At 47.9% G+C, this 24310-nt stretch overlaps 2 protein-coding genes across 4 annotated transcripts; one reads left to right on the top strand and one right to left on the bottom strand.

Annotated features, from left to right (window-relative positions):
* Window positions 1-979: 979 nt before the first annotated feature.
* LAMP5 (lysosomal associated membrane protein family member 5) lies at window positions 980-20570 on the bottom strand. Of its 3 annotated transcripts, XM_070471881.1 has the most exons (7): window positions 20480-20570; window positions 15062-15615; window positions 14237-14409; window positions 13729-13860; window positions 13500-13605; window positions 12016-12204; window positions 980-1844 (listed from the first exon to the last, which is right to left on the bottom strand). In XM_070471881.1, the coding sequence occupies exons 2-7, from the start codon at window positions 15123-15125 to the stop codon at window positions 1666-1668; spliced, it is 843 nt and encodes a 280-aa protein (XP_070327982.1). In that variant the 5' UTR covers window positions 15126-15615; window positions 20480-20570; the 3' UTR covers window positions 980-1665. The 3 variants fall into 3 exon arrangements, with proteins under 3 accessions (XP_070327982.1, XP_020765149.2, XP_020765147.2); XM_020909490.2 differs by lacking the exon at window positions 20480-20570 and having other exon boundaries at window positions 12016-12153; window positions 15062-15720; XM_020909488.2 differs by lacking the exon at window positions 20480-20570 and having other exon boundaries at window positions 15062-15713.
* LOC139036533 (uncharacterized) lies at window positions 19546-22518 on the top strand. The gene is made up of 4 exons (XM_070471861.1): window positions 19546-19558; window positions 20361-20780; window positions 21138-21410; window positions 22128-22518. The coding sequence occupies exons 1-4, from the start codon at window positions 19546-19548 to the stop codon at window positions 22154-22156; spliced, it is 735 nt and encodes a 244-aa protein (XP_070327962.1). The 3' UTR covers window positions 22157-22518.
* The last annotated feature ends 1792 nt before the right edge of the window (window positions 22519-24310 follow it).

The following is a 24310-nucleotide window of genomic DNA, read 5'->3' as shown; positions in this document are numbered from 1 at the left end:
AGATGAGGGAGTGGAGTGAACTGGGGGGGCAGGTGCCACCCCATCACAGATGAGGGAGTGGAGTGAACTGGGGGGCAGGAGTCCACCCCATCACAGATGAGGGAGTGGAGTGAACTGGGGGGGGCAGGCGCCACCCCATCACAGATGAGGGAGTGGAGTGAACTGGGGGTGGGGGGGCAGGCATCCACCAGCACCAGGGGCTTCTCCATTTCTTTGTGCAACATGCAGCTTTTATAAGGAATCAGGGCTAGTTCCTCTGGTGCCAGGCAGACAGTGAAAAGAGATCACACAGGGAAAGACTGAGGCTGAGAGAGCAGGAAACGAGCAGGTCAGAGGGCAGCAGCTGATCAATACTTACCAAGATCTGCTGGGGTGATGGAATGCTAAAGATGTGCTACTGTCAACAGGTGAAGACTTGGGGAGAAAACGCACGAGCTGCCTCTAGTGTGAGGGTGGTTTTTAAGGGGCTTGAGGGATCCCCACTCTAACACCAGAGAAGGGGATCTCCCTCTTCTCGCTCAGAACTGGAAAATGATTATTTAGGAGGTGGATGAAATCCAAACTATGTACCTTTCTCTAAGGAATTCAGTAGGCTACATTTTATCTCAAAACTCAGTCCAAGCTACTATGTTCAATCCAGCTTTTTAATACAAAATGAAATGCCAGACTCAAGATCAAGAAACATCAGAAACTATAGTAGCCCAACCATTCAAGAGGTGCCATTATCATCACTTCTCGGCCTTTTAGGTAAGATCAAGTGAAGAGGCGCCATCATTTAAACTACTTATATTTGCCAAAACAAGTCCATGGTTTTCACGTGGAAAAGCCAACTCCCCCATCCCTGCTGTTATTTTCCTGCTCTTTCTTGGCTTTCCCTCTTGCAGGAATGAAAAGCCTGTCTTCATCATCCCCCTCTCTCCTGTAGATGCCACACAAGCCATTTTTGGTTTTGTCGTCTTGTTTCAAGACAGCAGCCAGACACTAGACAGTAGTGTATTTTAATTCATTTTGAGAGACAAGCTCACATGGATTGATTCTTCAGGCCCCCATACCCGGACCTGACATACTACAAAGTCCAAACCACTCTGCATAGTTACATTAAACAGGCTCTTGTGCTGTGAATTCGCTGGGTGCAGGGAGCAGTGAAACATTCCCGAGACAATCACGAGACATGCAGAACGCCAGCCAGAAGCATGGGTCACATTCAGGGATCTTGCTGCAGGGAGCATGAGGCTGTATTTTGTGTGTGCTGACGATAGTATAGGATAAGCCATCTGTGTTCAAGGGAGCAAAGCATCCAATGTTCCTCTTGAACCTTAAGGGGTGTCTTTCCAAAAGAACTGTGGTTCCAGTCCTTACACTTCAGAGCCAGATATTCCTCTGAGTTGTATGTGTTGCTCCTTGGACAGTCAAAGCCAAGCCACCACAAGCATGAAAGCTGGCTGACCCTACCCTTCCCACTTCTCAGCATGGAAGGGCTATGTCAATCACCCCATGAATCCAGAAGAACCCCCCCATCCCAGGTGTGAGCGTGGATGCAGGCCAAGCAAGCCTTGCGTACCCGAGTCAGTGTGCCTGGAGCTATGTTGGTGTATCCCACGTGCAGGCAGGAAGTGCCGCTGTTTCCCTGGCTGGATCGGCTGCGGGCTGTCTGCCCAGCGACCTCTAGCCCATGTGCTTATATTGGGACCGGTCCCTCGGGATCTGGACCTGGTTGGCAGTCATCTTGTGGTGGATGTGGTAAATCACCAGCGTGACCACAATGACGAGGCCCAGGATGAGCCCCAAAATCAGCGGCAAGGTTTCTTCCAACTGCTCCCGCTCATCCACTGGGCATTTATGCTCTGAAATGTGAAAGAAAAAGAAAGGCAATGAGCTCCTACCAAAAGATCCTGAATTATGATTAACTCCTACCAAAATATTCTGAATTATGATTAATTATGATTAATTAAGTCCACTTAACAAAACCAAAAGGCAGATAGAGGTGAAAAAATTTCTCAAGAAAAGGGAGGAGATATGTATATACACATAGCTGATTCACACTGCTGTATAACAGAAACTAATGCAACATTGTAATACAATTATATCCATCAACCCTCCCTCCCCCCCACTCACCCCCCACCCACTTTGAGAAAAAGATTTCTCAAGGAAACCTCAGGGAGATCTTTTCTTCAGAAACAATATTTCCCAACCAACTCTAAGACTTAATCCCTTAATATTTCTATACAGTGTAAAATAAAAACTTATCAATTAAATAGGACAGCATTCAAGTTCTTGGATTCCTAGCCTAGGTTAATAAACCATCCAGGACTTCCCTGGTGGTACAGTGGATAAGGATCCACCTTGCAACGCAAGGAACACTGGTTCAGTCTCTGCTCTGGGAAGATTCCACATCCCTCTGGCAACTAAAGCCTGTGAGCCACAACTAGCGAAGTCTGGACGCCCTAGAGTCTGCACACTGCAACCACTGAAGCCCCCGCCTTGGGCCCCTGCTCCGCAGCGAGAGAAGCCGCCGCCATGAGAAGCCTGTTGCCACAATAAAGAGCAGTCCCCCTCACTGCAGCTAGAGAAAGTCTAAGTGCAGCAACAAAGACCCAGCCCAACCAAAAGTAAAACAATTTTTTAAACATCCAGGTTATTTATGTAAAATTTCAGAGATTTTGCATTAGACACAACAACCATCATTTTTAGTTTTTATTTAACCCTAAAAAATTTTTATTGATATACACAGAATTACAGACAAATAGACATCTTTCAGAAAGTCTGAAAATACCAAGTGCTGTCAATGGTAGAGAGCAATTGGACCTCTTATCCACCATCAGTGGGAAATGATACAACCACTTTGTAAAACTATTTAGCAGTTTTTCATAGACTTAAGTATACACCTACCTTGTACCCCAGCATTCCATTCCTAGGAATTTACCCAAGAACTATGGAAACACACAGACACAAAAAACTTGAACATAGAAGTTTTATTCATAATAGCTGAAAAGCAGAAACAACTAAATGTCTATCAAAGTGGCATGGATAAATAAATGCTGGTATATATTCATACAATGGAATGTAAACAATACAAAGGAATGAACTATGGCTACAAAATGGATGAATCTCAAAACCATGATGTTGAGTGAAACTGTCAGACACGAAGGAGTACATGTTGTATGACTCTATTTATATGAAGTTCAAGAATGGGTAAAACTAAGTCTATGGTGACTGAAGTCAGAAAAGTGGGGAACAGTGTGTCCTGGGGAACAGGACACCAGAGAACTTCAGGCGTGAAAGAAATACTCCAGTGTTGATTTAGGTGCAGGTTGTGTAGTTGCAAGTCTAGGTAAAAACATACTGAGTTACTATTTCAGATCTGTGCATTTTGATATATGTACATTATAGTACCATCTTTTAAAAGTGTAGAGTTCGGTGGATTTACACCCCACAACCCCACACATCAGAACTGGTGTTAGAATTATGGTGCCAAAGGTATTTTCCTTAAGGGGATAAGGACTTTGGTGTATTTATGAGGAATAACGTCTAATATACCATCCTTAAAGGAAGATGCAAGAGAAAAGCATGACGTATTTTGGCAAAAAATTATGGTTAAAATAGTTCACTTTTTAAAAAACTTTTTGCTGCCTTAGAAAAAATAACCGAACTAAACATATAACAAGAAGGATATAAAGAGAGTATTAAACTATGGACAAGTCTAGGACTTCTTGTCTGGGCTGGTGGTCCAATGGTTAAGACATTGTCTTCCCTGGTCAGGGAGCAAAGACCCCACATGCCTCATGGCCAAAACAACCCAAACCACAAAACAGAAGCAACACTGTAACAGACTCAGTAAAATGGCCCACATCAAAAACAAAAAGTCATTTAAAAAAAACCTATGGACAGGTCAAAAGTAATTACAGGAAGATAAGGGGATGTCAAAAATTATCATGAAAAACACTGAATCCCTATCCTCCCCCACCCTCAATCATTAAGTGGTCAAATAAAGGGGAATTCCTGAGTTCTCTTTCCCTGACTCACCATTCCAAAACCCACAATGCTCCAGAAACAAGTGCTGTATATCATTCATTTGACAGAAAAAGCCGGCCTGAACTAATGTCAGGCTGCTCTGATTCTTCTCTTTAGCATGAAGATCCGTGTGTTTCATTGAAGGGAACAGATTCATTAATATACTTTATTACAGGGGCTGCATGGCTCTTCTGGATCTTATATAATATACGGATGATGCACTGTATTATCTTCCTAAAGTCCATGTAAGTCAGAAAGAGAAAGACTTTAACGCATATATATATGGAATCTAGAAGCATGGTACAGATGAACCTATCTGTGGGGCTGGAATGGGGATGAAGATGTACAGAACTGGCACGCGGACACGAGGGGAGGGCGGGTGATCTGGGAGCTGGGGCCTGACAGACACACACTCCCATGTGTAAAACAGACGGCCGTGGGGAGCCGCTGCGCGGCATAGTCGCTGAGCTCAGGGCTCCGTGGTGACGGAGCCGGCGGGGCACAGGGCAGGAAGGTGAGAGGGGAGGGCTACATATGTGCACGGAGCTGACCCTCTTCCTTGCACAGCAGAAGCCAACACAACATTGTAAAGCAACTATATCCCAATTAAAAACAAGACAAAAACAAAATATTCCCAATTCTGAAAAACATCTGGCCCCAAGGATTTTAGATGAGAGATTGTGAACCCATAGAAGAAAGGCATGTATTCCCCTCTCAGGCTTTAGCCTGTTTTCAAACTTTGCCTTTAGTCCCCAGGAAAAGCAACATTTTACAGTACAACCAGAACATATGTATACACACATAACTAAAACCAAAGTTTCATAAAACAATGGTTATCTTTACTTTGTGCTTCTAATAAGTTATCCTCCGTTCTATTCTCTTTCATTTAAAACAGTGCTGGCCCCACATAATGATCGTGGGCACTGAGTTTCTGCAGGCTGCTCGGAGTAGAAAGGGGACACATGTGTGGCCGCACTGTCCCTGCTGGGGGGAGAGCGTGTGCGGTGTGCTCAGTCCTGGGAGGAGACACCACAAGGAGACGTGCACACGGGTTCCCTTCTGATCCAGCTGTGTATCCTTACCACATCATTGTGGTAAACAGTAGCCGTGAGTACGATTAAAAATAAATAGAATAGTGCTGGTCATGACCCACTGAAGCAGAGTTATCCTCTTTTTTGGTATCAGTGTAATGAAACCATCTTCCCTTCTCAGAAAAATGCTTATAAAAGCACAAAATGAAAACATAAGATTACACAGAAAATGGACTACACTGAAATCAGCTATTAAAATATCTTAAAATAATTCAAGGGACAGTTATATATGTATTTATTAGCACACATGTAGGCTGGCTTTGATTGCAAAGCAGTGAGAAGCATAATTGTTACTTTGCAAGATCTGCACAATATGTGAGCAGAAAATGTCTGTGATTTCTACTAGTGACAAAGTCATGGGTATGACTCATACTACTGTGGGTTGTTACCTTTATTTATAATCGAAGGAAATGTTAAATATTAATTAGAAATCAGTGAAAATAGAGATGCAAATGTTTCCCTTTGAAATTTACAGACCCCCCCGCCACGCCCCACACTCTATCCACAAACCCTACGAACACCAGGGTTAAGATCCTGTGCAGTAAACTGATGGGATAACCCACAGGTTATATAAGCACAGAGGATGGTTCCTCGATCCCTGCCTGGGAGAAAAGCATCCCTCGGCTTAGCCCAGCTCAGCGTCCAGCTTTGGGCGTCCAGAGACCCCTGATTCTCTGTCCGCCTCCACAGGTTTTGGGCTCCCTCACGCCTCTGCCGTGGCCGTACTCATGGTTCTACAGAAAACAAAACAGAGGCCCAGGGTGGATGGTCTATGACTGGAAAAAAGGCAACCACCAGAGCAGTCGTCAGAAAGAACTACAAGTAGTCAGATCAGACAGAGGAGGTGTCACCGGCGGCCGTCAGCGCCCTCAGGTGCCCTCAACCGCAACCTTGGTGCCACCATTGCAATCCTGATGCATCTTAGGGTGTTCTTCCAGATGTGAGATTTATTCTGTTTCATCTGATGACCACAGCATTTTAAAGCTGTCCTTACTCCCTGAGATGAGCAAACGTGTAAGAACGCTTCATTGTCTCCAAACGGGCAGCATGGAGATGGGCAAGCCGACTGCTCAGCTCTGCCGGTGCCGCCCGGCCCTCTGGCTGCAGAAAGCAGGCAACGACGCCGGCTGTGCATGCCCTTCCGTCTGACGGGGCAGCGAGAGGAACGGGCTTGCTCCTCTTTTCTTATTTTCTCTGGGCTGGCTCGAGACTCCTGTAACTTCAGCAAAATGTGTTTTGTGTACTGAGAAAGTGCTAAGACGAGTGGGCTTTGGAGATCTTTGGTTGGAGATAAGCAGATACTCTCAGCAAGATGTAAGCATAACAGTAAATAAGTTCAGGTTGGGTGCATGAGACAAGTGCTCGGGCCTGGTGCACTGGGAAGACCCAGAGGGATCGGGTGGAGAGGGAGGTGGGAGGGGGGACTGGGATGGGGAATACATGTAAATCCAGGGCTAATTCATATCAATGTATAACAAAAACTACTGTAATGATGTAAAGTAATTAGCCTCCAACTAATAAAAATTTAAAAAAAAAAAAAAAAAGAAAAGCGATAACTGATGGGAGCTGCTCTACCAGAGAGTGTGCAGGGGAAGTGCTCATAAACTCCTTCCCACTTCCCGTGAGCTCCACCAGGACGGGGAGGATGCCTACACCCTGGAACGGGGCGCAGCACACGCAGACAGGGCCTTCGGCCCTTGGCAGTCACCATTCCCACCCATTCCCATGGGCTTTAACTCCAGGGCAGCTTAGACAGCCCGAGAGCCATCAGAGGCGGACGGCCGTTGGCGGGGTAACTCACACTCTTTCCCAGAGTCTCCATCAGGGTGAGCCCCAGCGCCCACCGGGGTACCTGCTCACTTACACATCTGCACTACCTGCTAGTCTTCCCACCTCACTTTCCCACTCCCCGAGCAGTGCTTTTAGAAACACCTAAATAAGCTACCTGCCCTTACATCCTTACGGAGGATTGCTGCTTGGGGAACCCCACCTAAAACGCTAGGCTTCAGGACAGTAGCAAGAATGCAGTTTTCTGTGACTGGCTGGTGATATGGCCCTGCCCTGGGTCTCTGTGTTCCAGCCCTGGACACAGCTCTCTGCAGTGTTAATAACAAGACTGTCTCTCTCTGGATGTTTCCTCAGGAGGCCCTGAGAAGGATGAGTTACCCAGGTGGTATGTTTCCTGGCTGGGAGGTTCCAGGTAAACCACAGGAGTATCCAATGCTCTGGATCGGCATCAGCACACTGTTCCCTGGTTTGCAGCATGGCAGCCAGCCTCGGGGCACTCTGCTGGGGATGGTGTGCATTCATTTTCAGTAGAATACAGATTGTTTTTCTCAGAGTTCTGGGTAAAGTGCCGATCAAGTGGTATCTCCCAATCCCACTGTCAGCAACAATAATGAAGAGCTCAGGAATTCAGGGCACCCGACCACCTTTCTGAAGGTGGCCCCTGCTTTCACGTGTTTCTCAGCGGGAGCAGCTGAGAAACTTGAAGATGCTAAGAGTACAGGATCTGAGACCCAAAGACAGGCTCCGGTCACAGTGCTGGCAGCCGCCGGAGCACAGCCCTGGCTGGTCACTTCACCTCCCTGAGCCTGTTTCTCCACTTAAACGGGGGTCTCAGCACCCCCTTCACAGGTCTCTCTGTCTGTGTCTCCCCTTGAGAATTAAGAAGGCTCCAGAAATGGCAACACGCTCCAGTATTCTTGCCTGGGAAATCCCATGGACAGAGGAGCCTGGTGGGCTACCTCCATGGGGTCGCAAAGAGTCAGACATGACTTAGCAGTGTATATGTGGTGACTTAAACACCCATTAAACCTGAACATTTCACAAAGGACACAGAGGCACCTTTGTGTTCCATTGCATTTCTTCTGTCATTACACATGAGAGCTGCCTTTAACTCAAGCCACTGAAATACTCTGCTCTGTTCCCTCCCGGGGAGGCAGCACCCCCATCACAGAAGTCTCCGGAACCTCAAAGGGCCCCACCACCAGGAACGTGCTGGGGAAAGACAAGGGACCCCACACAGTGGGGACAGGCAAGCTGCCCTGAACTGCAGACTGAGTGTCACCACACCAACTGTATCTTTTACAGAAAGAAGCCAGCCTACACAGATTGGCCCCTTGGTGGTTTATGTTTGCACTGCAGGCTGAGGTCAATTAACTCAAAAGCCCACCTGTGCCAAACTCAAATTTTGACGCATTCACTTATTTAAAAAACCATCTAAACAACTAAACATGTAAACATCTAAAAAAACATCTAAACAAAATGGCCTGAAGGTCTGGTCATTTAGGGCCTACCTGCTTTGGGCACAAACCCCACCCAGCAGCTGTTCCCCTCCGAAGAGAGAGAAGCTCTGAGCTCTGTGGCCCCCGGAGCTCTGGGCCCCAGGACCCTTCCCCATGCTGTCAGGGGACATCACCCAGACACAAGGCCCCTCCCACCCCGCTCCCCATCCCCCGGATACCGGCCCCCAGAGACCTTCTTCTGGAAGGTCCCCATACAACCGTGCCCGTGTCCCCCAGGAAGCTTGCGCGTCACTGCCTCTCACTGTCACATCATTTTCCTTGATCGGCTGGAAATCTCAGTCCCCCAGCACCGCCCCCCACCACCCCCGGGTGCCTACAGTTTTCTATGGACCAGCATCACCGGGGCGTCGTGGGCCCCGCCTCCAGACCGCGGATGAAAGATCGCCAGAGCTGCGCAGGGTGCAGACAGCGCTGGCGGGGCTGCGAGATTCACCCGGGATGAGGACAGCAGCCAAGTTCAAGGCCCTAAAGGGGTCTGTGTGATCAAGATGTCAGCCCCACTTGAGCGGCTCTGTGAGTGCGGCGCGCGTGTCCAGCCTCGCGTTTCTCAGGATCTGTGACGCAGGCAGCTGGGAGACTATCTCACCTGACGCCCTCATGCGGAGGATCCTGCGTGCACGTGCCAGAAGCCGAGTACACAGCCCTGCCGGGGGTGTCAGACACGTGACCAGACAGCACCACCCCGCTCCAACGTGGGCAGCCCCCACTCACGCCCGCAAGGCATCGCCCAGACAGCCAGGGCCTCTTTCTGTCCTGGGAAGTGGAGGCCAAGTGCCGGGTTCTGAAAAGGCACTCCAAAAGCAATCTTTCAGATTCCACTAAAACAAGTAAAATGACCTCTTACAAAACATGCTGGGGGCAGGTGCTGAGAGGCACAGACACGAGGAGCCGGCAACAAAAGAAGCCCGGCCACACAAAAGCACACCAGTCCAATGAGTGACTCTGAACGAGGCCTGCCTCCTCCCAGGAACCTCAAGGCGTGAGCCCCAGGGCACCATACAGGAGGCAACATCCTAATTATTATCCAGAAAAGCCTTGGTGAGACAAGTCCAATTTGCCTGTGCTGAATATATCTGCATTTAGGAAGTTACACGTCTTTACAAACTCTCTAAGACAATCCATTTAGACCCTGGAACTGGACTAAAATTGCTTTTTGTACAAAGAGATCATTAAGTCTATGCTAAAATAATCACTGATTTTTAGGAAAGTGGCCCCAATCCTTATTTGGTACCCATTTACTCTTATTTTGTACACAAATTTAACATCCGTGAGATTTGATTTCTCCATTCATAAATGACTATAAGCAACAATTTAGAAATAATCCATAGTGGGTTGGGGTGAGATGTAAGGAAACAGTAAAAGCAGCAATTATAGCACCAGTGGTACAAAAAAGTGAAGTGCCTAAAAACAGCAGACCAGGGAAACACAAAGAGTAATTCGAGACTGCTGAAAGTACACACATAAACTCAAAAGCGTCTACTGTACAGACTCTGGGGACTCCATGATCCAATACTTTCAAAATGAATTTCTGGTCACTAATTAAGTCCAATTACTTTTAATTATATTTAATATTTTGAGTTTAAGAAAGACATTTCCGTTTTATAAATACCTTCATAACCAACAGTATTTTTGAGTGTTAACATCTTGACGTTTAGTTTCAATTTTGTAGGAAACACATTAAGATGGAATAGCCCATAACAGCCCATAACAATGTGAATGTGGAATCACCTCCACATAACAGGTGAGTGTGGCACTGCTGTTCTAAATTTATTAAACTCTGATTTGCTTCACACTGAAGCATTTGTAGCTCTCTATTAGTTGAGCCTGAGGCTTCCCAGGTGGCACTGGTGTTAAAGAACCTGCCTGCCAAAGCAGGAGACATTAGCGCAGGTTCAATCCCTGGGCTGGAAAGCTCCCCTGGAGGAGGGCATAGCAACCCACTCCAGTATTCTTGCCTGGGGAATCCCCATGGACAGAGGAGCCTGGCGGGCTGCAGTCCGTGGGGTCGCAGAGAGTCGGCCAGGACTGAGCAACTAAGCGCAGCGCATGCACACATTAACTGAGCCCACAGCTTCGGAAGGTCAGTTCAGCCAAAGTTCACAGGGCAGCTGAAATGTGCCAAGCACTGTATTAAGTGCTGAAAAATATGAAGACGAGAAAAAAGCAGGCCTTTCCCTTAAGGAGAGTTTAACTCAGGAATTCCCAAAGGCCTTCTGAATAATCTTGTGTGTACTTTGAGCAAACTTGTGTGAACTTTGAGTGAACTTGTGTGTACTTGTGTGTGAATAATCTGTGTACTTCGAGAGGGGTAGTTGATGAAAGCTGGATACCTTGGGAATTCTTTAATGATTTACATGTGACCAGAGCAGGATTCCCTAATATTCTACACATTTAAATGGTGGCATTCACCTGGGGATCCCTAGCCCAAAGGTGAGCATCCACAAAGCAACCAAAATCTCATTTTTTAACCACAAAGAATAAATAGAATCTCAAACTGTCTCTAGCCACCTCCTCTGGACAATTGTCATTGCTTAGTCACTCAGTCATGTCCAACTCCTTTGTGACCCCATGGACTATCGCCTGCCAGGCTCCTCTGTCCGTGGAATTTCCCAGGCAATACTGGTAGAGGTTGCCATTTCCTTCTTCAGGGCATCTTCCCAACCGTCTCCTGCATTGGCAGGTGGATTCTTTACCCTGACCGACCTGGGAAGCCCCTTCTAGACAACACGAGAGAGAAAACAAATGACTAGAGGAATCTGCTTTCCCTATGCTTGTCCAGTGTAAACTGTTCCTAGGTTTGGACAAATTGCAGAATGTGAGCTCCCCTACCTCTGCTGGAATGCAGAAAACCAAGAGAATGTGGATATTCCACATGCCTCTGCTAGGTCCTGCCTGATCCCCTTTCAGGGCTGGAACAGACTGAGAAGCAGCTTTTTGCACTCCTCAGAGGGAGCAGATCAGGGACCCTTCCCTCCTTGGGGCCTCTCTGGTGTCCCTCCCCATAAATATGAGTGCTGGACAGAGGCACATCTTCATGAGCCTCTCTCTCTCTCTCTCTCTCTCTCTTTCTCTCTCTCTCTCTCACACACACACACCCCTATCGCATTTTTGATCACACAAAACTTAGATTTACAGTGGTAGAACCTAGGGCTGGACGTGTCTAGAGACCATGAAGATACTGAAACCCATATAAGCAAAGACCTTTCTCCAACCCACGGCTCTCTAGATAACTGCTTGGAATTTTCAGCTGCCTTTTCCTTGGGAAACTTGCATCAAAATTGTAGGCTTTTTTCCAGCTGACTGTCTTCCTATCCAGACTCCTCTTTTGCCAAAGGAGGGGAAAAAGAAAACACTGGAAAAAATAAGGGAAATTGGGAGGAAGGAAAAAGGAACAGAGGGAGAAGGACATGAAGGAGAAAGGGCAGGAAGAGCCATTTTTTCAGGTGGCTTCCTTTAGTCTTTAAGATGCGTCGCAGAGGGAGGCAGGGCCATGCTACCCTGAGACAGTCCAAGTGAAACAGCCTGGCGCCCTGCAGGTCACCTTCTGTCTCCAGCCTGAGTCAACCTCGGCTTCTTTCCTTCCTTCGGACTCCCCACCCACCTACCTTCACTGAAGACAAAGTCAGAGACGATGTCAAAGGGCTGGATGTGGACCGCGGACAGGATCATGGTGACTGTCTTCTGTGGGTCGCTGGAGGCTAGTGAGATGGTCTGCTGAGCTTGACATTCATAGGACTTCCCGGCTGGGGTGACCAAGGCAGAGAGGTGATGCGAGTTGGCTGTGTGCTTCCCAGCTGCAGGAAGGGTCCAAAGCAATGGTCAGGCTCCTGTGGCTAGCAGAACCCTCTTCATGGTGATCCAGACAGCTGGCTCTTGCCTCTTAGCCCACTCGCTGGCATGCCCTATTACTCTGTCTGCCTAAGGCTCTGCAAATGTCAATGCCTCTGTCCTTTCATGAGCATGGGCTCCTTAAACAGTAATCTGGAAATTCTTTTTGGAAGCAGAGTGATACCTAAACCTCCAATCCTTTTTACTATATAAGATCTAACAGAGATTCCAAAAATATGCAAAGAACAGTGACTTGGTTTTCTACATCTCACACTGCTCTGCAAAAAATAAAATATCTTTCTCAGCAAAGCACAGCGGCTGCTAGTGCTCTGGGCTGATACCCCTGTACAGACACCTAATTTCTGGAAGCCTGCCACCCTCTCTTTTCTCCTTCCCAGGATTAAGATTTTTCTTTTTTCAGTCTAATTAAACTGTGGGAAATATTTGAATATAAACTTTGATAAAGAGACGAAATTTCCCTTTTTACTGGATGATAAGGGGTGAAATGGATGAGATGACATATATATTTTTGTATATGTTCAATAAAAATCTTGTCCTAATTCAGGTGCTCAGGTGATGGATGGCTTCATTATTAGTAGATCAGACAGTCTACAAAATAAATATATAAATTTAAATGTGGTCTTGGACGGTGCCTGAAGATGCCAACATTATTATTTGGAGCTTGGATGTTCCTTGCCACAATATTTTTGGAGGATCTGGGTGAGCTGATGGAGTGATGGGCGTGAAAAACGTAATAAATTTAGGACACAGTTCAGAATCCACTCTGGGGTGTCTGCAGTCGACTAAAGATGTGGTGAGGCCTGAGCCATGGGCCAAAAGATCTGAAAAGTCCTCAAATTCTGACCCAAAATGAAAAGTCATACTGCCCCCTTGGAATTTTAGCGCATAAGAAGAAAAAACTGGGGTGCAGAAGGAAATAAAAATACAGCCTTTGTCCTTCTCCGCGTTCCTCTAAAGGACAAATCTTGAGAAAACCATCCTGAGGCAGCCACGGGCAGACAGGCCCTCAGGAGGAGTCTCATCCCGGGTCAGGCGATGGTGAAGGCCTTCAGGCCCTGAGTTTGCTGCGCGTCTCCAAGGCCTGAAGGCCAGAGGACCCAGACGCGCTATCTTCCTCCATCCCAGAGAGCCAGCCCGGGGCCTTTCCAAAACCCTAAGGCATTCCGCTTCCACACCTGTGATCCCAGCAGCGTCTGCTTTTCCCCAGGGTCCCTCTCCAGACCTGCTGACCTCTACTTACCACTGACGGCGTCTTTAAAGTGGGTCTTCTCTGAGGAGTCGTAGACAAACTGGACTTTGCTCAGCTTCCACGTTGCCTCCGGTCCCTTGGACGTGTTGTGACTTTCCTGCCGAGCGGAAGAGGTGCGTGTGAGCCGCCCGCGCAGAGTGGGCCCGGGAGGCAGAGGGGCGCCCCCCACCCACCCGCACCCGGAGTCTGCATGGGCGCCGCCAGCCTCGCTAGCAGTTACCTTTACGAACAGCATTTTGAGTGCGTACGCGCGGTCCACCCAGAACACTTGCAGCTCCGACTCGTCGTGGCCGCAGTGGCCCTTCACCTCGGCTCCCCGCGTCAATGAGATATCCGCTTGCTCCGTGATCAGCTGGGAACACAGACGCCCCGCACCCCTCAGCGCGCGGGCCCCCGTGGGGGCTGTAAAGGGCGGCGGGTTCAGACTCCGGGTCTGGCGCGCCTGGGCGCTCCTTCGCGCGCGCTCTCAGGTCCGGGAACATGCGGTTAGATGCTCTGCGTGCAGACCCGGGCGGCCGTTAGGGGAGCGGAGAGAGGGGGGTTACTTTCCAAGCAGGCGGGGCGAGCAGAAGGCGTTACAAGCCGGAACCCCCATGCAGCATTCAGGAGCAGCCTGCAGGGCTTAGGGGGGAATAGGCGGGCGACCCAGGTCTTCACGGGGTCTTGAGGGAGGGTGCCCTTCGCCCCTGGAGCCCTAGGAACAAGCCGGGAGGGAAAAAGTGCCTTACATCCACGTAATTGCTGGCCCACACATCATAAGGGACAATAAATTTGGCTGCAAACTCTGCCATGAGACACGTCGTCCCATTTTCCCGCACCACAAATATATCTTTTTCAGGGTTAGTGGAAAGGCCTGAGAGATTTTCCACTTCTTGTTCTGCCATGATTCGAGCCACTGTATCTGCGGAAAAAAACAAATCCTATCTGTCCGGGGCTCAGCGAGCCCACGCGTCTGGGGCTCAAGGTGGAGAGACATCCCAGTCCGCAGGCTTCGGGGTGACAAAGTTCCTCGCCGGCCACCACGCGTTCTGCGGGCCGTTTCTCTGCCCCAGCGGCAACAAATTCGACTGCTGCTAATTTATAATAAAATTAAATTAGAAAACATTTAACGCCTTAATGACTTGTAATCCGATTGGCCTTTTTCCTTCATTTTAGGCTTTTTTTGTTGTTTTTGCTAAAAATTTTTTTTCCATTTATTTTTATTAGTTGGAGGCTAATTACAATATTGTAGTGGTTTTTGCCATACATTGACATGAATCAGCCATGGATTTACATGTATTCCCCCTCACAAAGGTGTCTCGCCAATGCTCTAAGCCACCAAGCAGGCCCATGTGAGCACCGTGTCTGGGGTTACCATACTGGTGTGTGGCTCTCTGGGGAATTCCCTGCTACCGAGGGGGAGGCCCTCCGCAACCCCCCGCCCCCCCCCAAAGAGAACCAACCCGCAAAACGTGAGGTCCACTTTTTGACCTTAAGCTACCTGCCCTACGGTGCCCCTTTCGCTCTCCGCAAGGAGTGCGCCCTGCTCTGACCGTCCCCAAAACGCTACTCACGGAACAGCATCAGGAGAACTCGAAGTCCATTCACGCCGAGAAGGGCTCTTCTGCGGAGATCCATTATCCCGGGGCCGCGAATAAGGCCAGCGGGTGCTGGTGCAGAGGCCGCCCGAGAGGGAATCCCTCCAAGTGGCGGCCGGGGGGAGCCGGGCGAGCGAGGGGGCGGGGGCCGCGAGAGGAGGCAGGAGGCGGGCGAGAGCTCCGTGCGCGGGCGGCCGCGGCGCGGACGGTACCCGGCGGGCTGGTGCGAGTCCGCTCGCTGCGGAGGGGAGGATCGCGCGGCGAGGGAGCCGTACGCGTCTGCGAGTGCTGAAAGAATTCGGCTGTGTTGCAGAAGTGACGGTGACGGGGCTCGTGCGGAGGTCCAGTGAGACTTGGGAGGGCTCAGGTTTTCCCCGAGTCTGTTTCCTGTGCTGCACTTGCATCCGCAAAGATGACTCTGTCCTGAGAAACTTAATAGCACCTCGGACTTCTTCAATATCCCTACCAGTGATTAGGTGGTGGAGACATCACACCACTGGAGTCCTGGCTTCTGAAAATGCATCCGGTTCCTGAAAGAAAACGGTAGAGCACCATTTGTTGCTGCTTTGGGGGAGGAGGAGTAGGCAGGAAGAGAGAAGAAAAATGCTATGGCAACAGCGCCTGCATTTTGGAGACATCCCCTTTCTCCCCTGCTTTCAATGAGATCAGGGTTTAAAGTTAAATTAACGCCTCCTCAAAGGAGATCTGTCAGTGCAGTGTATCTATTCCGGCTTATTTTCTGTGAGTTCTGTTCTCTGATTGTATGAAGACTTTTGAACGCTGGGGTCAGCCATCCTTGCTCATTATATTGTGGCTACTCTGCCAAGAGGAATGTAAGTGAACTCGAAGTTTGTGAGGGTTATTTAGGTTCTTTTAGGACAATCACAGTTACATAAACACACACACACACACAGATATTACTCTCCAGCCTTTAGTGGGACAGAAAAACAAATACTACTGAGTTAATTCCTATATTTACATTTTCAGTAGCTTGCTTAATTTTAAATTTTTGCTCTATAAATCAGAATCAGCTCTTTCAGCAATAGATACACTGTCTTAATTGTAGTGATGTCCAAATATTGTATTTCTTAAACGCTATTTCATTATATAAATAATAAGCAAAATAGCAATGTCTTAATGGGGAGCATGTCACAAAGTGTTTTCATGTGCATTGCCAAATTTGATCCTCCCTACAACCTTAGAAGGTAGGCAAGGGAAGATACACCTTATTATGACTGTACATACCCCAATTGAGACTCAGAGAAATTAAATGACCTTCTTCAGTATCATACAGTCAGTAAAATTAAAATAGAAAAGCACATGATTTAACATCACAGGGATCATTTTCATTTTTCCTTATATAATACTTTGACTCCAAAGTATACAATATGTTGATTTACATTAAAAAATCTTTATTCAATGACCAAATAACAAGCTAAAACCTAAGATCTCTAACTCATAATCCTGAAAGGTACAGATTGGTGTTTTACATATAATAATATTCTGACATTATGCTTGCTACAAATTGTCTACATGATTATTGTTTCAAACCTATTCTTATATCGATAATTAGATCAAGAGCAATTCAAATTATGAAGTAATGTTTAAGTTTATACTATATTTTACATCTTTATCTCAGTATTTTGATATTTCATCCAAATATTTCTCAAGAACTTTACATAAGTGAATATATATATCACTGAGGCAAAATTGTGATTGATACAAAGTCAATTATTATCAGTTGAGAGTGGAAGTTGTAAAAGTTATATATGCCTAATGATTGATCACATTAGTAACTGTCAGTAAACACCTTTTCCTGCAGTACTGCAAAAATTAGAAAGCAAGGAGACTCTTACATAATGAAGCATTTATATATTCTCTTTCCCTCTCTCCTTCCAGTACTGAAATGAGGAAAGAAAGAGATTTCAGTCACTCGGGAGTCAGTATTTATTTTTTATCACCTTATAGAGATTTTAGTGTTCCTTATCTAAAAAATTAGGATAATAGCTCAGGGGTTGTCTATTTAGGCCAAATGAACAATGATTATAAAAGCATTCAAAAGAAAAGACAAATTAATTTATATTATAGGCATTAACTGAGTACCACTACTTACACCATACTTGATACTTTGGAAACCCAAAGATAAACAAATACCATTATACATGTATAAGAGATATCTGTAAAAGTTAGAATACTTTCTCTCGTGCACATTATTGCAGATATTTTCAGTAACAAGTTGTTAAAAGAGCAACTGAATTAATTGATGATTATCTGCTTTAATAATACAGTCTTAGATGGGAAGTAGCACTGGTCATTAATCTTAAGTTGCTGTAGCTGATTTACAAGTCAAATGGCAGTCACTTTGGAAAATGTTTTCTTTCCATACCTGACATAAATGATCTCTTTGTTCACCAGTATTTGAATGAGTTAAAAGAAAACAGGAAGCAATTTTAATCCCTTTTCTTGGAAGAATCATTTTCAAAACATAATTCATTTAAAATTCTTTTATAGTTGGGGAGTTTGGAACGAACATGTACACAGTGCTATGTTTAAAATGGATGAGCAACAAGGACCTACTGTACAGCACATGGAACTCTGCTCAATGTTATATGGCAGCCTGGGTGGGAGGGGAGTTTAGGGGAGAAGGGATACTATTATATGCATGGCTGAGTCCCTTTGCTGTGCACCTGAAACTATCACAGCATTGTTAATTGGCTACATCCCAATACAAGATAAAAAGTTAAAAAACAAAATCCCTTTAGGTGTTTAATCTTAAACATAGCTTTACAAATGCCATTAACTTATCCATCTACCTGTAGTGAGTCCTATGTTGCAATAGGAGTTGGATCATTATACCTACAACTTTCACCAACATTAATTACCTCTAATGATCCTCAAAATCTCTAGTTCTTTAAAATCAGCAAAGAGGAAATAAAGAAGAAAGACTTACTATTTAAGTCATATTTTAAGACAGTAACAAAGATTTTCAGAATCCAGTCCACTCTTCTTTTCTTGAATGGGAGAGGAGATGAGGCTGGCATAAACGTGCACACTCAGGTGGATGCCAGCTGCCCGCTTCCATCAGTGCTGCTGGCAGTCAGCACACATCCCCCAGGTGCATCGACTATGAAACCTCTCCTAGATCCTCCAAGGCCTAGAGAGGAGTCTCTTCGGTGTGCTTATTTACTTATGGACTCAGTCTTTGTGAATCTCATGCATGTCATTGAGCGACTACTATTTCATAGATGTAGAAGAAAAGACCCCTGCATGTATGGAACTTTTAGTTTTGATGCAAGAAAATAAGAAACACAAAGATACATGGTTGCCTAGCATGAAGTGTGCATAGATGTTTAAGGAAAAAAAGTAAGACAGCCATCTCAGGGTGGTCAGTTCTACCAAAGCAGGCCTCTTGAGGAAGGCAGATCTTAAGGAAGTGGACAAATTGATCTAAGGTAAAAGATAAAGAGGGGCAATGCAGATGGCAGGAAAATATGTTAAGCATGAGAGTCAGTGCAGAGATGTATTCCATGTTTATCATTTGCAATAAAGAAGAAATTAGGCCCCCAATCCACAATGCTTTAGAGCATTGATACATAACCCTTATTTAACTTCTTTATTTGATAATTTACCCATATGCAAAAGACTGGAGTGTGCAAAACATTCTAAATAAAATTAAATATTCAAATTATTAGGTGTATCTCTTTGTACTTGGTTGCACAAGAAATTGACTTGTATTTGTAGAATCAAAGAGGAAAGCTGAAGCCTTGTTGCAGCTTTGGCTTATGGATGTTTCCGTCTACTCCATAGTGAGGTGTGAAAGTGTATTCTGGCTCTGCGATTCCCACCACCACCAATGCTCTCCTCGCACCACACACACACACGCAGATAAGGAAGCACACATGGATAACAGAATCAGGGGTAATTTAACTAAACTGGACAAGACACACACAGCTGTTAAGCCAAAACTACTAGTTACCAAGACCTTTTTTGTGTTCAACTTATCACTGAACAACTATTTCATTTAATTTAATTACTGCCTTAGAAAACCTTTGAGCCCCTCTCTAGGATAACAACCCTTTGGGAATAAGAAGTGAAAAATAAGTGTACATAAGAATATTTTGTGCATAAATTGGCAAAGCCTAGAATATGTGGAAAGAATCAGAAAATTAAATTTAACCCTTGGATGCACTCAGCTTGCACGATCTTGGTGAAATTTCCCTCATTCTTTCTGTCATTGGTCTCTCCTGCAGCTACTTTAAAGAAACAAAGCTATTTCTGCAATGAGGATAACTGGTGGAGAAGACAAGGCACCAGAATAATAGCCTTTTCATTGGGAATGTTCTTAGAAAATGTTCTTTTATGAGTTCATTTAAAATAAATGCCTTCACACATGAGCGAATGAAGGCCACAAAAGTCTCTCTTTAAAAAAAAAAAAAAAAACAACAACCCTGAATAAGCAGATGGTGAGGCCAGGTAACTATTCCTGAAATGTTCAGTGTTCAAGAGCAAAGAAATGATTTTTATCTTTTGAGCCAGTAATTACTTAACTGTTTTTTAAAACTGTTTAGGAAGCCACCACTAGCTTCAATGTACATTTTTAGGCAACTGAGTACAATCAGTCCTCTCTGCTTTCCTGGCAGAGGGGCCTGGGATTTCTCTGTGAAAGACAAGAATCAACTGAGTAGTTAAAAATCCTTTCAGAAGTTTTTTTCTCCAAGAAATATTGATGGCTATCCCAGTAGGCTTAAGGTTAGACAAGCTTTGGCTCGCTTACAGTAGTTTGAATTCTGAGATAATGCAATTCTTTAAAATCTAGTTTATGATGTATCACAGGAGTTTCTTATTCCCAGTTAACTACTCCTTAAATTCTCTATTTGACCTTATCTGAGATTCACTTGAAGATGTGTTGGAACGAAGGAAAATTTATATTAACCGCCCTTGTGGAATAAGGTGAGAGCTGAACTGGGAAGGAAGCTTTGCTGATTCAGAGCTGGAGCCCAGAGTACCCAGGGTGTCCTGAGGCTGTAAGTTTAGGATGTCTCTATGGCTGTTGGTTTGAAACCGTGCAAGATGTTCTGGTAGCCAGCAAAGGGAAAGAGGAAAGAGTCTTCAATGTATTGGAAGGCGACTGGCAAGGGAATCTCGGCAGCAAAATGTTAGCTTGCCTAGATTCCTCCACTAACAACACTTTCTGGAAGGGATGGCTTCATCTGTCTGTCTCCAACACATCTTTCCTACAGGATCCTTTCAGGGCTGCATGGCTCACTGCTATGAGCGACCTTATTTGGAAAGGAAAACAAAAACCCGCTGCGGAATTCCATTACTAAAGCTTTTTATCCCAACGGGGAAGAAGCCGTCGCGGATCTAGACTCAGCCTGCGGCCCGCGGCGTTACCTTTGGGTGGCCTGGAAGCTCGCGGGCCCGGTTGCTCCGGGGCTTGGCGGGGCTGGGCCGCGGACTCCGGACCTGGCTGACTCTGCCCGAGCGACCGGACGGCCGCGCGCGGCCCGGCGCCCAGCGGCCCGCACCCGCGTCCGCCGAGACCTCCGCCCGGGGGAGACGCCGGCGCCGGGCGCCCGGGCGGGACTGCACCGACGTTCGCGCAGCAGCTCCTGGTGCAGACGCGGGGGAGAAAGCTTACGAAGGTGGGGTCCACGAGCTCTCCGAAGCCGGGGAGGAAGGATCAACCCCGCGGGTGAGGGGCTTAAGCAGATGAGGGCCTCGGCTGCAGGAGCGAAGCTCCGGGCTTTTTTGTGTCCGGGGTCCAGGGAGTTGGACTAGGAAAGGGAGGAAGGGGGTGCTGGCAGAGGGTTCCCCGGCGCCCGAGCCAGCTTCTCGAGTGTCTCCTCCCGGGGAGCCTAGGCAGACCCCGAGGGGGCGGGGGTGGGGGGCGGCGAACCCCTCGACGCTCTGCGGCCGCTCGCCTCTCGTGTGGAAAACCGGGGGCTCGGGGGCGGGGTGGGATGCTACACAGAGGAGGGGAGGAGGCCGGGTCTCAGAGGCTTCGCGTCTCTTCTTTGCTCTTATATTTTTTCCCTTTCTAATCCTCCAGGATGGCATCCGCACCGGAGGGCGATGCCCCCGAGCGACCCAGAGCTCCGGCTTCCAGGGCCAAGTCGGGAGGATGCTGCGCCTAGAGGCCAGGGGCGCTGGGCGATCCTCGCCGCGCCATCGGTCGGTCCTTGGCCCGTTCTGGGGAGTGCGCGGGGTTTTGAGATTCTGCTGAGAGGAGGCAGAGGCCTCGGCGGCTGGAAAAGCTCAAGAAGCAGGCACCCAGGGGAAAGCGGCTTCTCTGAGGCGGAGTGGCGGCTTGGGACCCGAGAAGGTGACTAACGGACCGGGGTCCTTCGCTGGGATCCCTGGGCACGAAGCGAGGTTTGGGACCTGGAGGAGAAGTGGGATCGAAACACCCGTCTCCTCCTTCCCTCACCCGTTCCGGAGCTGCTGGAGGCCCCGCCAGTGAGGTTAGGCTTAGGGTTTTGTTTTCCAGCCTGGGGTGGGGGAGGCTGGGCGGGAGCGGAGGGTATTCAGCACCCTAGGTCTCAACTGGGGGAGAAAGTCCAGGGACAAACCGGGCGCCGCCTCTCCTCCGAGGCTCCCTTAGACGCGGAGCCGGGTACCTGCCCGCTGCTCCTCTCCGGTGACGAGCCCAGATGCGGACGCTGGGGGCCCCCACACCTGAAAAACACCATGGGGACCCTCCCCCGATTCCATTTAAAATAAAAATGACATTAAATCCAAAATTCAGATAACACTAAATCCCGAATAGTGCCCTAAAAATAACACTAACAGTCGAATTTTTCTCCATGGCGACTCCATGGTTACTTTTTAAGTCGAAAGCAAACGTGTGGGCGCCCCAGCCCTCCCGCCTGGGGCTCCCCAGGCCTCTGTCTGACTGGTCCGTAGGTCTGTCTCCGGGACTGTGTCCCGGCCCGGCAGCCTCAGTGGCGCCTGCATTTGCCATCTAGGCCCAGATCAACCCCCATCCTAAGATGTTCTTTGCGTTTCTAATTCTCTCCTCTCCCCTTTTTTTCCTTTTCAGCGAAACATCAGGGTTTACAGAGCTGGTAGCCGCTGCCTCGCCCACAGCCTCTGGAGTTAACATCCCAAGGCAAACGGGCCTTCGGCCGCTCAAGCCTAGAGCACCGCAGCCACTGCGAGCACCTCGCCTCAACCCTTGTCACCCCGAGGCTGGGAGCCCGGGTACCGCCATGGCACGCTTAACCCCGGGTGACTTTGTGGAGATGCACAGATGGGACACGCCTCGGGCCGGCGCCCTCCGAGCCCGCTGATGGATCGGCTCATTTCCCGACTTGATGGGCCGGAACCTGGGGTGGCCGCAGAGGCGCGCCCATCTGCGTGTGTGTGTGTGTGTGTGTGTGAGATACACATCTTAGAGAAAGGTCTCAAATACTCTCCTTCCCACACGCGAAGCTCTGTCTCCTCCAGTTTTCTGCCTCGCGCACAGGTCCGCGGTCCTGATCCCGAGACCCGCGGGGCGGTGAGCGCTGGCGGCTGTCGGAGCCCGGGGCGGCGCCCCTTCTCCGGGAGCCTCTGCGTCGCCCGCAACTCGCGGGCAGCACCCTTGTCCGGGAGAATGCAGAGAACAGGACTCGGCCTCCAAGTACCCGGCAAGGGCCCTGGCTGGGGGCACAGGTCAAAGCCACAGTGTAGCCGGAGTGGAGGAGCCTCCGTTCCGGGCGTCTAAGCTCCGCTTCTCTGGAAGCCTTGGAGGGAGACCTGACACTGGGTTTGAGAGTCAGGCAGCAGCATAAGGAATTCGGTGGAAAGGTGGGTGGGAAAACGAGCACTTCAGTGCTCACTTCTGGGAAGGTCGGACCCTCCAGCAAGGCCAAAAAGCTGCGGGCCCCTGTTCTAGTCCCTCGCCCTCAATTCAGAATGGAGTGGGAAGGAGGTGAGAAATCCAGGGGGAGCCGGAGCAAGAAGACCGCTGAACTGAAGGAGGATCCCTCCCCGGGTTCCTGTTTCTAGATCATCACTGTGGATTCCCTTTCAGCTTCCCAGAATCTCCTGAACTTCCTCCAGGTCTCCTGAACTCCAACTCTGCTTGCGTGCATTCATCCTAGGCTGGACCTTGGAAAAGCCTAAAGGGATCAAGCCTGGGGTCTCAAGGAGTCTCCAACCTTGGTGTGCAGCTGGGCAAAATACCCACCTGCTCCTCCAGTGTCTGCTGGGGGAGTAGACACCCTCTAGGGAGTCAGGAATGCCTCACAAAGGTCAGGGTGGCTAGACAGTGCACTGCCTGGAACTAAAGTGAGGTCCTCGGGCCAGTAGTATTTCCTCCCCTCTGCAGTATCACCCTCACTACTGCAGTATTTCAGGCCCCACCCAGGCCTCCTGTATCAGAAGCTGCATTGAAAGGGGTGGTCCAGGGACCTTACACACATCTCAGGTGGAGAAGCCTAACTTAAAGAACCTCAGTTTAGCCACAGCCAACACCTTCCACCTTGTGTCTCCCAGCCGGGTTGCCATCATCTGTCAAATGGTGTCCTGCAGAGCTCTTAAAGCACCCACTACAGACCAGTGAATTTAGAGTTTCTAGGTGGTAGAGTCCAGGCAGGAATGTGGTTTTAAGTGTCCCCAGATGATGTGAACAGCAACCAGGAATAACTATCATGGAAATACCCGTTTAACAGACTAGCTAAGGTAGGTCTGAGCTCTGTGCAAGACAGTAAATGGTTTAAGGCCCCGGGGCTCTCTGTCCTGATTCACTCTATCTTTGGCAGGTGTGGCCTTGAGACAGCTAATTAATCTTACTGTGCCTCAATTTCTTCACTTGTGAAGTGGAGTTAAAAATGTCTACCACAAAGGAAGTAGTGTGGTTTTAGAATCACATGTTTAGAGTCATACTCAATGGAGGCTCCCTTATAAGGCCAAGTCCCTCAATTTCATTTTAACTCAAAATGGCAGAATGCCCATTTATCTCACTCCTTTTCCCACCTGCCACAAACAGTCCACTTCTATGGCACAGTGGCTTGATTTTGCTTCAATATTCATATCTATTTTCAACGTTTTCAACGTGAAAACCTGTATTTTGAATTGCTTAACAACGTAGTAAACCTAACCCTATGCAGACATTGATTTTGCTGGTTCCAGTAATTTTATTGCTATTCCTTTGGCTTTAGAAGCACCAGTGAAGTCTGCTTCTAAGCTCTGTATCTGAACAGGACAATCACAGGATTCAGATACCCTGAGAGAAAGGGC

Source organism: Odocoileus virginianus, chromosome 9, assembly GCF_023699985.2.
Source record: "Odocoileus virginianus isolate 20LAN1187 ecotype Illinois chromosome 9, Ovbor_1.2, whole genome shotgun sequence".
Classification (NCBI taxonomy): domain Eukaryota; kingdom Metazoa; phylum Chordata; class Mammalia; order Artiodactyla; family Cervidae; genus Odocoileus; species Odocoileus virginianus.
This window is presented reverse-complemented; position numbering and strand designations above follow the sequence as displayed.

Coding starts and splice junctions, on each gene's coding strand:
- LOC139036533 (XM_070471861.1), top strand. Junction 20,781..21,137: donor AGGAAGGATCAACCCCGCGG/GTGAGGGGCTTA, acceptor CTAATCCTCCAG/GATGGCATCCGCACCGGAGG. Junction 21,411..22,127: donor GCGGCTTGGGACCCGAGAAG/GTGACTAACGGA, acceptor TTTCCTTTTCAG/CGAAACATCAGGGTTTACAG.
- LAMP5 (XM_070471881.1), bottom strand. CDS start 15,125: ATGGATCTCCGCAGAAGAGCCCTTCTCGGCGTGAATGGACTTCGAGTT. Junction 14,410..15,061: donor AGTTCTCCTGATGCTGTTCC/GTGAGTAGCGTT, acceptor TTTTTTCCGCAG/ATACAGTGGCTCGAATCATG. Junction 12,205..13,499: donor CTTTAAAGACGCCGTCAGTG/GTAAGTAGAGGT, acceptor CCCTTCCTGCAG/CTGGGAAGCACACAGCCAAC.